This window comes from Hemibagrus wyckioides, linkage group LG07 (assembly GCF_019097595.1).
Source record: "Hemibagrus wyckioides isolate EC202008001 linkage group LG07, SWU_Hwy_1.0, whole genome shotgun sequence".
Taxonomy (NCBI): Eukaryota; Metazoa; Chordata; class Actinopteri; order Siluriformes; family Bagridae; genus Hemibagrus; species Hemibagrus wyckioides.
The window spans coordinates 2,322,732-2,333,759 of NC_080716.1; the positions used below are offsets into that span (position 1 = coordinate 2,322,732).

An 11,028-nucleotide genomic window follows, 5' to 3' on the forward strand; every position below is an offset into this window, starting at 1 on the left:
TGAAGAAGTTAATGCTGGTTCTGGTGTCCGAATAAACAGTTCAGGATGGCTCAGGGCTGTTTTGGCAGCACCAACGCAATATTAGGCAGGTGTATACGCCTGGTCAATGTATTCATTGTATTTATGCTCATTTCTGCAGTTATTAGTAGATCAGCCAATCATGTGGCAGCAGTAGAACGCATAAAGCCAAGGCCAAGGCACCAAAAAGTAGGTTCTTTATGACTTGTTAAAACACTGAAGGGAGAGAAGATCTGCAAGCATAACCACAAACTAACCACTAAGATAAGATAAGATAAGATGAGATAAGACCTATAGCTGACTTGTAGCTACCTCTGAACTTTTACAGGTCACCTAGGGTTCGAACATCTGAGCTGTGCTTAAAGAACGAGGTGAAGATGGATGTAAGTACATACCGCTATCTTGTGGCCATAACAGGCACGACACCTAGAAGTATACACGTGCAGAAATAAAAATACCTTCATTATTTAAAGTAAAATCAAAAACAGAGACGTGTGTTTAACTAAACAGCATTCATTCTCAATTTGGAACATGTAAAAATATCTCAGGACTGCTTTAAAAATTCCCCCAAAGAATCTTGTCTGCTTATTGCCAGCCCTCTGGGAATACAGATCTGCCTATTCCTATTTTTTGCTGTTGCTATAGGAATAGTTTTAATTTTGTCTGTGGAAACTGCTGCACAACTTGGATGTTAAATTGGAAATCATAAGACTTCATCAGGAGCCAGTCTTGTGAGAGATATAAAAAAAATATATTTGTTTTACACTTGTTAGAACATAAGTGCTAATAGGAACTTATGTAGTTAAATGTAACTATAAATGGACATAAAGTATTAAAAAAGATAGATCTTTCTTTAATCCATCTGCAAAAAATCAGCACTTTCTTTGTATTATATTTTTAATTAAATAGTTATAACATTATTCAGGGTTGCCAGAGTGGTTTAATTCACTTTGTGGTGGATTCTTATTTCAGCAAGTTTTATTTCTTAAATTGAATCACAGAATGTGTCCACTTTGGATTTTCTATCCATAATTGTGCTAGATAAAAAAAAGAAGGAGCTTGAACTTTAGGATAAATGACTTCTCTCTTTCCATAAGAAGGATCAATACATGAGGGAGGTCTAAGCCATTATTTATTAGCAATGACATTATTTATAAGCAATTCAAACTTGAGAACTCAGATCATCATTGACATCTGTTATCGGGTTCTTTGCACTTTGGGGCTTTATTGTTAGCAATCGAAGCTCCGTAGCAGATTTGTTGGTGGCAGGGACACCACATTGTTGACCCGAAATCACACAACCCACACCTTTAAAGAATTAACTCTGCTCCACAATCCCAGTGTGGTTGTTTTTATGTTCGCCCTGTGTGATCTAGCTGTATTTGGCCAAGGTTTGGACATGCTGAGGCATCCCAAGTTGTTGAATACTAATTTGCAAATTCAACCAGCAACATGTGCTAAGAAGGTTTATCTCTCCAAGGATCCCATCCACCCCATCTCCAAGGATCCCATCCACTAGTGATATACTGTATATCCCATGTCAAGCCTGGATTTCTGATGGATTCGGTTGCTTTCACTCTTTGGTGCCTTTGCAAAGTGTGTTTACTAACTAATCATTAACAAAGAGAGAGAGAGAGAGATATGATCTATGTGAACTGACCCGAATTTCGAAATCATTCTTCTGCATTAAAATGCGCCGCAAATGGTTTCACGCAATTTTTGTATTATTTCTAAATTTCTTTCCTCAAATCCGGAGTCAAGATAAATCTTCTGAACCAAAGGGTAAGGAGAAAAGCAGAAGATTGTCAGCTATTATTATTATTATTATTATTATTATTATTACAACTATATTTTGATTTTTAAGACATTTTGAAGATCTTGACATTATATGTATTAAAATATTACCAAAAGTATGACGGACATGTCATGTAGATTATATAAGTGTATTTATTAAAGTTGTGAACATCATCACGCATTGTTACCAGAAAACAACAACAACAACTTCATGGCTTTATTTACTTATTTATTTATTAATTTGTCCTTGCTCTCTCTTCTCGTCTATCAGATCTTTACGAGGCTCTGGGGTCATCAGTTGAGTTGTCCTGCGAGAACGGATCAGAATGGAGATTTAACGGATCGTCCGTGGTCTCAAGCCACGTTCTCCGGTTACACAACACCAGCCTTAACGATCAGGGCTTCTACACATGCCACGACTTGAAAGGAGGAACCATCGAAACGATACGACTACAGCTGGGCTGTGAGCAGATAAACCTTAAATAAATGCTGATTAAACTCCTTACAGAAAATGTCAACACGTCATACTCGGTTTATTATTAAGCTTTGATTAGACTGTAAGTCGAGCGCATGCCATAGCAAATCCTTTTGAATTAGTCGTTACTATGGAAACGATAGTGTAACACGCTAATATAATATAATATAATTATTATATAGTATAATATAATATAACATAATATAATACAAACATGTTATTTGGAACATCTATAATTAATCAACCCCTTCTGACCAATCAGATTTGAGAATTCAAAAAACCGTTTTTAATGGATTTTTTTTTTAAAATATATAGTGACCTTGGATATAAACTCCAAGACTCCATGACTATAGCTAGTCTAGCTAGTCTGTAGTCTATAACTAGTCTATAGCTCACTTTTTTAGTCCTTTAATCTTTGGTAATAATTCAATTCTGGTCAATGTTACTATGGATTAAATGACTCTGCAGATCCTCCACCCATACCAGACGTCCACTGCTGGTCTCCGAGTTATCCCCTACAAGCCCTGTGCTCATGGACTCTGCCGCAAGACCCGATACTACCAACTTATTACATCTCAACCTACAGGTAGCAAATCCACACAACCTTACACAGCTATCTACGTACTAAGTGTTGGTCTATCCAGTTATGTTTAAAGTATTGTGATTTTTGGTCAGGCATCTTGAAGAGATCTATTCGTGCCAGAGAGTGAGCGAACAGGACAGGCAATGTGTTCTCGAGGAACTGGACCTCTTGTCGAACGTTCCGTACCTGGTTAACATCACAGCTGTCAACGCTCTTGGGAGCGCAAGCCGAATCTTGTCTGTCATCATCGAGGACATTGGTAATGTTTGACTTAATCTTAATCTGGTCCTAATCTCACACAGTGAGATTTTCTTTGCAAATGTACAATACACACACCAGCCACTTTATTAGGAACCTGCTCCTTCACGTCTTTACACCCTTATTGTGCAGTAAAGCATTTCATAATATGTTGAACCGTATGAGCTCCAAGAGCAGGTTCCGCTCATATCAACCAGGAACAGGTATCTGAGATCTTGACGGTTGGAAATCGTCTGGTGTACCTATTAAAGTGTCCATTGCTGACTGCTTTAGTATTTTCTGGTTTATTTATCCCTCCGCAGTGAAGCCTGACCCCCCTGTGAACGTGAAGGTAGTGGCTTTACCAGGAAAGAAGCTCCACGTCCAGTGGGCTCCTCCACCGACATGGCCGGACCCTGTGACCTTCCCCCTGAAATACAAAGTGCAGTTCCAGTGGGGAAACACTAACACAGCTAACGTTGTGAGTCACACGCTGCTACACATGCTAACATCTCCACACAAAAAGATAAAGCCTTGTAGATTTATACTAGTGCTAACTAGCCTTTAATCACTGTTAGCATTTACGAGGGTGATGTTGTTTCTTCCGAGCATGTTTTACCAGTACACTTCAGCCAAAATGCTAATAATGCCAATAAATAAAAGAGGTAAATATTTTAGTATAAATGCATCGGTGCTAATGAACCCATATCCGTAATAGTATCGGACTCCTGTCTGATAAAATATTCACATTTCTGACAGAAAGGGAGTCAGCATTTTTAACATAAGCACGATAAGTGACTTACAAAAATAACAAACAAAACAAGGTAAACAAAACAAGTGTAGCTTTTTTTTCTCCTCAAGCTTAGTGCTAAAAATGCTACTAAAGGCTAGCAGAAGTAAACAGTGCAAGCAGAAGTACCCTTTTTTGTTGAGACTGTGTGCAGTCTTACATTGCTAAATATAAACTAGCATTCCTGTACACTACCATTGTTAGCATATTTGGATGAGGTGTACTTCACAAACAGGATAAAATACACCAATGTTTTTAATTCCAGATGGGTCCCTACGAGTCAGAAAGCATGGTCCGGAGCGGAGTGATGCCTGGACGGATGTATCATATCCGTGTATCTGTTATGGATCTCTTGGGTCACGGTCAGAGCAGCGAGTGGAGCGATACCGTCAACATAACTTTACCCAAGAGCTAACAAGAAGCTACTAAGAGACAAAACACATCAACAAAGCAAAGTAATTTAGGATGTTTTTATGCCATAACTTTGAATGAACCCGAACAAACCTGAAAAATCTACAGTACCATGAGGTTTCATCAAATTGGCAAATCTAACAATAAATAAAATGAAATGAAAAAAAAAAAAAGATTTTGCTCCACTTACTCATCAGTCAATCAAGCCGAAAAATAAAACAGAAAGCTGTAGAGTCAAACCCCAAAAGTATAGGCACCCTTTAAAGGAAATGCTTATATACACTACACATTACACGCAATTAACTTTACACTCAAAGGTGAAAAAAAATAATTAATTAAAAAATATGTAATTATAAATTCATAAAATATTTAGATAAATATTATTTTAATTATTTATTGCTTAGACATGTAATAATAATAAAATAATAATAATTATAATAATAAGAAGAAGAAAGTTCTCATAATATCTATGCAGCAAAATTATTTGTACCCCTAAATACCCTTATTCATTAAAAAATTATGCATGCAAGTTTGAGATATTATATAGTTATAGGGTGCCAATAGTTTACAAGAACAGTCGGCTGGTTTCATGTTTTAGCTAAAGTTTAAAAGATGTAAACAATTTACATGTAAAAAAATACAAATAACAATGTCACATGCAGTTGTAGATTTCAGTAAGTAGCTTTTTTTAGTCAGTTAAGTCGATGACTAAAGGTGTAACAAACTCAGAATGCCGCACCCCCATGGTGAAAGACGGCGGCCTGGGCAGGTGGGCCATCACTTTCTCCGGGTAGTGAGTCCCCGGTCCTGGCTTGCAAGTGGCATCACTGGGGATGTTGTGGCGGCTCTGGATGGAGAAAGATGGCTGCCTGTTCATGTAGATGCTTGGGTCCGTTCTGTTGTAGTGAGCCGGCCCTGGAGTTGTTGCCAGGTCTTCGGAGGGCGCCCCGGGTTTTGTTCGGCGGGACATGGAGTAGCTGGCACTAGAAGGCTTGTTAGGAATACGTGAGCCTAACAGATTGGGTAGGGTGTAGCGGTTGGGGGCAGGTACGGCGTCCGTGCCCCTGTAGCGCGTCCGGAGGCCCATGGTGTAGGATGGTGGGCGGCGATGCCAGTTTAGAGGAGGCGCCTTCTCCGGACTATAAAATCCTGGACCAGGGGTTTGGAACGTATCCGCTAGGAAGAGACAGGTTTGTTCTTATGTTTGGGATACTGTCTCTAATGATCAGGATAAAAACAGACACATATTCTTTATGGCTAGATTTCAAAAATGTCCTAGCCGTGACTTCCTGTCAGAAAGCAAACGGATACGTAGTTGAGTTACTCATCAAACCAGAGCATCACTCTCACCTCCGACCTTCTTTCTACCCAGCATCGAGTATGACGGAGTTCCATCTCTTCCAAAGCGAGTGATCTTGCCATCCACGTGGTAGCGAGGCCCAGGACTGGAATCCTCAAACAGCACTACCCAAAATGCATTGAGAGAATGTGTCATTAAAAAATGAAAAAGTAAACACAATTTTTATAAGAGTTGAATGAAGCTGAACAAACCCCCAAACCAAGCTAAAATGCCTGAATGCTAATGCGAGAGGCGGTGCTACCCGATGACATGCCTTAATCTTGTGTTAGGATTGATGCTGGAAGTCCACATCATTTGCTGTTTTCAGTTGTTCATTTGGACTTGATTATTTTATTGAAAAAGAATGAGATTTTTTACAAAGGAAAAAAGAAAAGAAAAAAAGGAATGACTTAAAAATCCCTGACTGCACCGTTAATGAAAACTTAATAAAAACGTTTTTGTAAACTGATTTTAAAAATACTGTTTATAATATTTAAATTTAAAAAAGTAGTTATATGGCTTCCATTTTTACAATAAATTTATAATAGGATTTTTAATGTTATCTTTTTATATAAATAAAAATATAAATATAATTTTTTTCAGTAATTTCTTTTTTTTAAAGTTGTACCCATACGTATAATTTTAAACTTAATATGGAAAACTTTTAATAGTGTAAATACCAAATATCCAAAAAAAAAAAAAAAAAAAAAAAAATCTGTACATTTCAAAAAGTAATAAAATAAAATACTAAAATTAAAATATAAATATATTAATATAGATATTCAAATCAATACTAATTTGCATTTTTTTTCTTTTTTCTCTACTTCACACTGGCAGTTAGTATAACGTTGAAAAGACACAAGCCCGAGCTAGCTTTATTACATTTCATTATTCCGGGCAGTGCAACAAGAATATTGTGATAGTATTTTACAACAGTCTAAAAATCCTGTTTTTTTAAAAAAAACAAAACAAACAGAATTACCGAGTTTCACAGTTGTAAAAATTTTTGTTCCTGTTTGGGCGCCCCATTGCAAGCTGATATTACAATCAGCGTCATTGTGTGATTATTGGATTACACCATACAACATAAACATATCAGTATGATGTGCACTGTTTAATTTGCAGCTCCCCCCCTCTATTATAAGCAAGGTTGTAACGACAGTTTAGATATCGGATGCCGCGATGGTGTAGTAATCCATCTCCATAGTTTACGCAGGGGAAGTCCAAGCATGCCTGGCGGTTATGATGAGCAGGAAGCTCTTAGCTCAGCCTCATATAAATAGCAGTGTGATGGCAATGACGTGACGTCTGATTCCACTTACTTTTGCTGCTCATGCGGCGGTGGAACGAATATGCCGGACTGCTGGGCTTGGTGTAGTCGTGGTTTATGTAGCCGATGGTTGGGGGGAGAGCGTAGTGCCCAGGTCCGGGTCCTGAATAAAAATAACAATAAAAAGAGTTAGCATTTACTCATTAGTGGCTCTACAGTGTTCATGGGAAGCCACAAACCTTATCCCTAGAAACAGAAACCTTTAATAAATATCAGTTTAAGAAAAACTCATTTGTTTTGCACCAAATCCACAAACAAAATCTCCCAGTTCCTCATTTATTTGTGTTTACTGAGGAAGATAATCTGATGATTCAAGCAAAAAAAAAAAAAAAACCCACCAGGAACCTTTCCTACCACTGACAGTCTAATTTCACTTGTTTGTTGTTAGCAAACTTTCATGCTAATCTCTCTTTAAACATTTCTGTGAAAAAAAAAGGTATGTTAAGAAAAGGAAAAGCTTTGTTTTTAGGGGCTAGTAGTAAACCGGCTACGTTTGAGATTGTAACCGTGCTAGGATTAGCTAATGTTGTCCTGTTTGTGGTGTTAGCACACGGCGCACAGCCTCTCACAAGTTCTCACAGGAGTTACTGGTTAAAACACAACAACAAATTAACACCAGAATCGCTAAAGACCGGAGAAACAGTTCAAGAATGTGTTTCAGGGTGAAGTTTGTGAGTGTTCTGTGGAAAGATAAAAGAAAAGAGGAGGCAATACTTTAAAAATTAAATATCAGGCAAAGATTTTGAAGTTTGAGAGACATAACCTGAGGTAAATGTAAAAGATGCTAAACTGTTAGCTACATTAACCTAGCATCTTCGGGCCACAGCACAAGTGTATAACGTTCATTTGTGGCCAGGATTTTAAAATGAAATCAAATGAAACGCACTATAAATTCACCAGCAGACTGTATACTCACTGAAGCACAAAAACCTAGCTTTGTTTTCTGTTTTTTCTTACTACTGGAACACTATCCTTCCATTTCAAGGACACATGAGAGTAAATGTATTTTTAGCCGGAAAAAAAAAAAAAAAAATTCAGCCACATGTGCAGAACACATTGCTGGAGTCCTGAAGCACATCTGTAAAAAGCTTCGTTTAAATCCTCGCTTCTAGCAGGCTGTGAAATTTCATACCGCTCTAAAGTCAGCCTAAGGGACACGCAGGTGTCCCAGCGGACTCGTTTCGACGCTGCTTCGGTTTCTTATGAGTTTCCTGCGTCTTAAATTTGGAGTTTCTCAAATGAAGTACGCTCTGAAGAACAATCTAGCACTTTTTTTTTTTTTGCTTAAATAAATAAATCCACACAGAATCATTATTTATTATTATTTATACAGAACCCGTATTTTAAGAACAAATGCTTATCTGAAAAGGCGCAATTTGTACACTGATGTTTTGTTTTGTTGTTACCGTTTTTTTAGATTTTAGAATTAGCATCATCGTAGCTAGACTTGGAAAAGGTTTACCATTAAACTTATACAATAACTTCATTTAACCCCAGCACTTTTGAGTTCCCGAGTTCTGATTTGTCGGCAGATTTCTATTCATTTACAAAACAATGCGCTCCTGTTTCTATGGCAACACAAATACTTGTATGGTGTTAAATCCACACATGAATGAATTGTTTTCTGGAAGGAGTCTCCAGTCTCAGTTTTTTGGAACAGTTACATCATCTACCTAAAGCTGGAGGAAGATATAATCCCAAGCATAAGTATTTTTTGCTAGACATTCACTACCTTAACATCAGTAAAGATAGTCGGCCTTTATTTGAAAGCGGATGTTGAGGCTCACCACAGCCTGAAGTGTCCAGACCACTAAACTTGGGTGGTTTCTTCAGAAACCGGAGGTCCGGACAACAGGGTGCTCGTAACGAGACCCCTTCTTTCTTATTATTCTATCGTTTAGACCTAATGTGGGCTCAGGATTAAACCCTGATGCATACCACAAGTCCACGACTCCGAGCCTTTGATTTTTGTTACTCCGACCCAGCTAAGGTTTCGCCTCGGAATCGCAACACATGTCGAGAGCCAACTTTATGGTCCGCATGATTAGTTTAGAAAAAAAAAAAACAATTAAACAAACTAACTAATAAATAACTATATACATGATTTTTGCAACAAATGGACTATATATTAAATTTATATCTTCTACTATGCTGACTAACAGTCTGGAACAGTTTATTGCCCTGCATAAAATAAGGACATGGAAATTTTTCCAGAAGATTCCGAGCACTCACCCCTCTCCCGGGCAGCAATGAGAGGACGTCGTCTTGTTACTTCTTCTGCCATGAAGCGCTCGGACTCGGGCTCACGCAGATCGTCCTCGCATCCAGGTCCGGCACAGGCTCAGAATTCAGTCTCACACACACACACACACACACACAAAGAGGAGGGCAAACTGTGACCTGAATAATAGATGATCATTACAAGGGTGAGAAACCTTATCCATGTCTGACCGATACACACATCCAAGAGAAAATGAGCAAGCATTCAGGGAAAAGAAAACCAGCTTCTTCTTCTTTCTTTTTTTTTTTTCTAAATTGTAAATAATTTATCTCATATTTTCACATCACTTTAATATTTTATCTCTAATGTAGATTTATATATTCAATATCCAATGATATTAAAGAAATTTAAAATACCGACTACAATTAAAATATTCTTACCTCTTACTTTTTTTTTTTTTTACTATTTTCTTGTTGCTTTTTCCCCCCGCTTACTTTGTGGACACACACTTCGTCGCTATGGATTCGGATTGCAGCTCGCTGGTATCTCTCAGATCGAGTGTCGCCAAAGAAGCACTTCGTTCATGGCTCGGGGTTACTTCGTGGGATTAAAAACATGGATTTCATTTAGCAAGAGTGGTCTCTTTAAAGAGAAGAAAAATGCCTCTAGGAAAAATAAAGAATTTGAAAAGATAAACTGCATTAAGTGAATATACTGAATTATTTTCTTTCTACACTCAGATTGATCAGATTCATTTTTTAAATTTCTATTTTTATTTTTTATTATATGCCGGAACTTACAATTGATGGTTATTTTGTCTATAACTAAATTTTTTAATAAAAATCTAAAAAATAAATATATTAATAATCAAAATATTACATTTAATAAACCCATTTATTCTCCTAAATTTGGTAACAGTTTGTAAAGTAAATTTTTATTTATTTATTTGTTTGTTTGTTTGTTTGTTGTGACTCCTGTGACTATTAAAATAATTATTATATATAAAAAATATGATAAAAAACAGAATTATCTAAGAATCTCAATTATCTGCAGTTGGCCAAACTATTAATACAAATTATTATTTACTATTACTATACTTTTTTTTTTTTTTTACTTTTCATAATTTATTCCTTATTTCATTTATGGAAATAAAACGTACAGGAATTATTCGTAACAAATAAGCAGGTCAAGATTCATACACTCAATATTTATAATAAATGAAGTGCAAACTCCATAAGTGATAATAACCTGAGTGTTATTCTAAAGCTTTATTAACAATTATAAACATAATTTAATTTAAAAAAAGCGAAGAAGTGAATTTATTATTCCTTATGATCAGGATTCCTCATTAATGTTTTTAAACTGATTTTTTTTTCCAGAAATTCCATCCAAAATTAATTAATCATTAATGGGTATTTAATTTGCTTTATAGCAATTCGTTGGTTATTATTAGTTATACAGGTTTTATGACACGAAATATGAAGAAATTGCTGGAGAGATGCAGTTTCGGTGCTGGGCCCCCTAATGATTTACGAATACAGGCTTCATACACAGGGTTATTCAGTACTACATGGGCAATACTGTGGCGTATGTCATTTCATAGACGAGGCACTGAGCGTGTTTCGTGGTGGTTGGAACAACAGGACGGACCCCAGCAGTGCATTAAACATTAAAAAGCCACTCCAAAGTGAGACTCGTTCCATTGAAATGGTGGGTTTCCTTTACACAAAATGGAAACAGGGATGACATACAAGCTAAAAACTCACCCAGATAGCAGATGAGTGATGGCACAGCACCCGGTCGGCGTAAATTATTGCTTTCGTCTGGCCA

The 11,028-nt window shown here is 36.9% G+C and overlaps 2 protein-coding genes across 2 annotated transcripts; one reads left to right on the forward strand and one right to left on the reverse strand.

Moving 5' to 3' along the window:
* Window positions 1-1,639: 1,639 nt before the first annotated feature.
* On the forward strand, window positions 1,640-4,339 carry ebi3 (Epstein-Barr virus induced 3). Its single transcript, XM_058394011.1, has 6 exons — window positions 1,640-1,800; window positions 2,084-2,275; window positions 2,756-2,873; window positions 2,963-3,129; window positions 3,431-3,588; window positions 4,163-4,339. The coding sequence occupies exons 1-6, from the start codon at window positions 1,710-1,712 to the stop codon at window positions 4,310-4,312; spliced, it is 876 nt and encodes a 291-aa protein (XP_058249994.1). The 5' UTR covers window positions 1,640-1,709; the 3' UTR covers window positions 4,313-4,339.
* On the reverse strand, window positions 4,203-9,882 carry odf3l2a (outer dense fiber of sperm tails 3-like 2a). The gene is made up of 4 exons (XM_058394012.1): window positions 9,210-9,882; window positions 6,970-7,080; window positions 5,659-5,772; window positions 4,203-5,484 (listed from the first exon to the last, which is right to left on the reverse strand). The coding sequence occupies exons 1-4, from the start codon at window positions 9,259-9,261 to the stop codon at window positions 4,997-4,999; spliced, it is 765 nt and encodes a 254-aa protein (XP_058249995.1). The 5' UTR covers window positions 9,262-9,882; the 3' UTR covers window positions 4,203-4,996.
* Between the last annotated feature and the right edge of the window lie 1,146 nt (window positions 9,883-11,028).

Excerpts from the sequence above, each read along its gene's own strand:
- ebi3 (XM_058394011.1), top strand. The coding sequence starts at position 1,710 with ATGCGCCGCAAATGGTTTCACGCAATTTTTGTATTATTTCTAAATTTC. Across the intron at positions 1,801-2,083 it reads TAAATCTTCTGAACCAAAGG|ATCTTTACGAGGCTCTGGGG; the intron begins GTAAGGAGAAAA and ends CTCGTCTATCAG. Across the intron at positions 3,589-4,162 it reads ACACTAACACAGCTAACGTT|ATGGGTCCCTACGAGTCAGA; the intron begins GTGAGTCACACG and ends TTTTAATTCCAG.
- odf3l2a (XM_058394012.1), bottom strand. The coding sequence starts at position 9,261 with ATGGCAGAAGAAGTAACAAGACGACGTCCTCTCATTGCTGCCCGGGAG. Across the intron at positions 7,081-9,209 it reads CATTGCTGCCCGGGAGAGGG|GACCCGGACCTGGGCACTAC; the intron begins GTGAGTGCTCGG and ends ATTTTTATTCAG. Across the intron at positions 5,773-6,969 it reads CCGCCGCATGAGCAGCAAAA|TGCTGTTTGAGGATTCCAGT; the intron begins GTAAGTGGAATC and ends CATTTTGGGTAG.